This window comes from Pteropus vampyrus, unplaced genomic scaffold (genome assembly GCF_000151845.1).
Source record: "Pteropus vampyrus isolate Shadow unplaced genomic scaffold, Pvam_2.0 Scaffold320, whole genome shotgun sequence".
NCBI classification, from domain to species: domain Eukaryota; kingdom Metazoa; phylum Chordata; class Mammalia; order Chiroptera; family Pteropodidae; genus Pteropus; species Pteropus vampyrus.
Window position 1 is genome coordinate 244,311 of NW_011889101.1, and position 3,766 is coordinate 248,076.

At 61.0% G+C, this 3,766-nt stretch overlaps 1 protein-coding gene across 1 annotated transcript in view; it reads right to left on the bottom strand.

Annotated features, from left to right (window-relative positions):
* Positions 1-3,766, bottom strand: part of PACS2 (phosphofurin acidic cluster sorting protein 2) — a 70,770-nt gene that overhangs the window by 63,020 nt on the left and 3,984 nt on the right. The window contains exons 2-3 of the mRNA XM_011377736.2: positions 658-870; positions 281-380 (exon numbers count right to left, since the gene is read on the bottom strand). Coding sequence (XP_011376038.1) covers positions 281-380; positions 658-870 — 313 coding nt within the window. The remainder of the gene's footprint in view (positions 1-280; positions 381-657; positions 871-3,766) is intronic.

Here is a 3,766-nt window from a genome sequence, read left to right on the forward strand (position 1 = left end):
CCGCCCCCACTCCCCACCCCCACCCCACCCCTGCCCCCCCATCGGGCTGTGTGCCCAGGATGAGTGCCCTGAGAGCTGGAGGGCACCCCTGCAGAAGAGGCCGGCATGGGGTGACACGCACCCCCAGACGTTCAGGGCACGTTCTTTCTGATGGCTCTTTCTTTAAAGCAGGAACTTAGTTCAAGAAGGACCACTTAGGACAACAGGGGTGGTTGAGCGTAGTTGGGGAGAGAACCCCGAGGAGAGGGTTGTCCAGAGCCCCGGCGTCCCAGGAGGGCACCCTGAAAATCTGCTGAGACACGGACGGGTTTTTAAACGAATTGAAGCGTGGGATTTCGCAGTGGCGCAGTGGGACCTCCGTCACGTTGAAGCGCCAACTCCTGGAGGATGGGAGGAGGTGCAGCCTTGCAGCCCCTATCTGGCCCCCGCCCATCACCGCTGGGGGGTCCCTCCACCCGCAGTTCCGAATCTGGCAACTCCTTCATCTACCCAGCCTGCGTTAAGATAACGCACCCCCACCCCCCGTGAGGGGGTGTTAGGGCTCTCGCCCACAGGAAGCTCCCCTCCCAGCAGCGAGGGGACGGGGTAGTGTCTTCACACACCTATAGCAGGGCAGATAGAAGAGGGCATGCTGGCTCTGCCTCCTGCCGTGCTCACCTGGGGAGGCCGGTGTACTCCTCTATGCTGTCGCCCTTGGAGTGGCTCCAGCTGGTCAGGTGAGCGGCCAGAGCCTCCTGTAAAGCCTGGGCACTGGCCAGCTGATGGCTCCAGCGTGCTCCAGCCCACAGGTCTGCAGTGCCTCCTCTTCCGTTTGGGGCAGGACTGAGGAAGCCACCCTGGGTGGAAAATGTCCCTGTCCAGCCCAAGCTCCTGGAACAGGCACAGAGCCTCAGAATCCCCTGGATGTGGCCTCTGTGATGTCCACTCCCGTGGGTGGGGCGCATCGTGGGGCTGAGCCACCATCACCGGGAAGGGCCCGAAGCTGTGCAGCCAGCAGGGCACATCGTGAGCAGCGGCCGGGGGTCAGCCCTCTCAGAGGAAGGGAGCGGCCGTGATCAGGAATCCAGACAGCCACCTGGTGCGAGGCAAGTAGGAGCAGAATGGCCACGGGGCGCCCCACCCCAGGGCATGTCAGAGACACTCTGTGAGGGTGGGACAGGGCCCTGGGTGTTCGGTACGAGAACCATGGGGTGGATGGCCTCATCTTGAAGATGCTGGCAGCAACCTATCTCTCAGGTGCCTGCGTGTCCTATTCACTTGTCCACTCCCGACTAGAGCCTGCACTTTGGGAGACAAGGCAAGAGTGGGCATCTCCCGGGGTGCCCCGCTATGTGGCTAGTGTGGAGCAGGCGCCCATTAACCACTGCTGCCGACGGACCGCTACAGGAGCTAGAAATTCTTTCGGGAGCTGCCCAAGGAAAACAGCCCAGGTGGCCCTCGAGAGTTGAGTCGAAAGGTTCAAACATTTGTTCATTCATTCCTTTAATACATGATTATCAAGCCAGTTTCAAACCCTGGGAACACAGCGGGGGAAAAGCAGGACACGGTTCTTGCCCTCTGGAGAGAGAATGTGAACAGGCCAAATGACCCAGCGAATGTCAGAGAATGGAATAAACTAGGGTGTGGGACTGAGCTTGCGGAACACGGCGCCTGAGCTGAGGACTGGAGGACAGCGTGGAGCCAGCCACAGGGAAGGGCCGCGCTGGCCCCGGCGGCCCGGGCAAGGGCGTCTGCCGGCTTGGGTGCGGGAGAGGCAAAGTATTCCCCAAGAGTTCAGATCGCGCCTGCCCTCAGCCTGGTTTTCATTGAAAATCCCTACTCTTTGTGTGGTCTTGGGACCCTAAGCCAAGACATTACCCAGAGTTCCAGGTTAGGAGAGCCCGGGGTGGCTGGTGGGAGCAGCACAAATCCACCGGGGGGGTCCCCCTTTCACTTCAGACTGCGGGGATCGCCACAGAGAGAAGCACCCAGGCAGGGTATGGTGACACCAAAGGAAACCGGCCACTATGGGCTAGAGGTGGGTGAATCAGGAGCGAAGGGCATCAGATGCTGGAGTTAACTCCCCACAGACAAAGAAAAAGCAGACTCAAAATAAACACGAGGGAGAATAAGATGGCGTGAACACCCGAACCAGGCAGATTTCAAAACCGGAAACCTAAGAGAATGTCTATAAATAATTTTTAAAAAGCGTAACTCAAAGTTTGTCAGGTTCCGTGGACGGGTTAAAATAAATCAGATGCAGCTGAAGACAGAGTCGGGGAAACGGAAGACAAGCCTGGAGGAACGAGACAGACGCGGCCCTGACAGACGCGGGACGTCAAGAGCGGAGACGCGTGCGCAGGTCTGTCACAGGCACCGGCTCCTGGTCCTGGCGCAGAAGAAAACACGGCGGAGGCCGCGCCTCCCCTGGGACCCCCCGCGGCAGAGCGCTCCGCGCAGGCGAGCAGAGCAGAGCGCGGGGGTCCCACGGCCAGACCTGGGCCTGTCCCGCTGGAGCAGGGACGAGAGCCAGGGGCGCAGGCGCAGCCGCGGCCGCGGTGTGTGGGGAGGAGCCCGTCGGCATGGCCGGGGGCTCCGCTCTCGGTCCGCGTGAGCTCTGGGGGACCCCGGCTGCGGCTGCGGGAGAGCGCCTGCCTCCTGCTTCTAAAGCACCCCTGGTCTTCCTGGGGCGAACCGTCCGCGGGGGGTGGGCAAAGGGGATGCGAGACCCGTGGGAAGCGCGGACGGAGGTGGAGGCAGGGACGGGGTGGGGCGCGGCTGCGGGCGGTGGATTTGGAGGGAGAGCCAGCAGGACTGGACGAGGCCGTGAGATGCAGACACAGGTGGCGGCTGCTGCGCCAGGGACGACTGGGGAGGTGAAAGGTGAGAGGGCGAGGGCGAGACCCAGGAGGGGGCGACGACACCGCTAACGGGCACACTAATGACGTCGTGTTGACAGATAAAGACGGCCAAACGAGCGCGCCCTCCCGCGGGGTGCGGGAATGGGGGGCCAGACAGCGCGGGGGAGGGCTGGGGTCGGCGCGTCGTGGGAACCTGGCGGGAGGCGGCAGCATGAAGGGGTCTCCTCCACAGAGCTGGGACTTTCCCAGGGGCCCCGGCCAGCACAGGAGGCTGACAGCCTGCAGCCCGGAGACGAGGGAGCGGTCCATTCAGGGGCCCCGCGAGGTGTCAGGAATGGTCCTCGCACGTCTGTCGAGCGACCGAGTGAATGAGGGAGAAGTCACAGAGCTGCTGGGCCGGAGGCGCGGCGGCCGCTGCTCCAACCACCAGCAGGTAGTGAGTCACGTGCAACGTGAGACCCGTTTTAGAACAGCAGAAGAAAAGAAAATACCTGGGAACAAACTTAAGAAGTTAGGGAATGCGGAAATCCTACTTAGGGGAAGAGAAGACGTCAGCCCACTCCTTCGACGCGCATCTGCCCCGTGACCCGCGACAGAGCGCTGATGTGGAAACGGCCCAGTCAGCGTTTCTGGAAAACCGCACCTGAGCACGCACGTGGCGAGCACGCTTTAGCAACAGAACGGTGCGAAAGGAAGGGCCACATCCATCACGAGGATGACACGACAGCTATCACTCGGCACAGATGAACGCGGCGAAGCTGATGGTCCGGAATGGACCGGAATCGTCAGGCGCTGGGACGATGGGCTCGGCTTTTTTTTGTTTTGTTTTTAACTGAATCTTTACTTCACTCTTACAGCAAAATAAATTCCAGATGGAGCAGGAATTTAATCATGAAATATGAAACTAGAAAAGCTCTAGAAAAAAA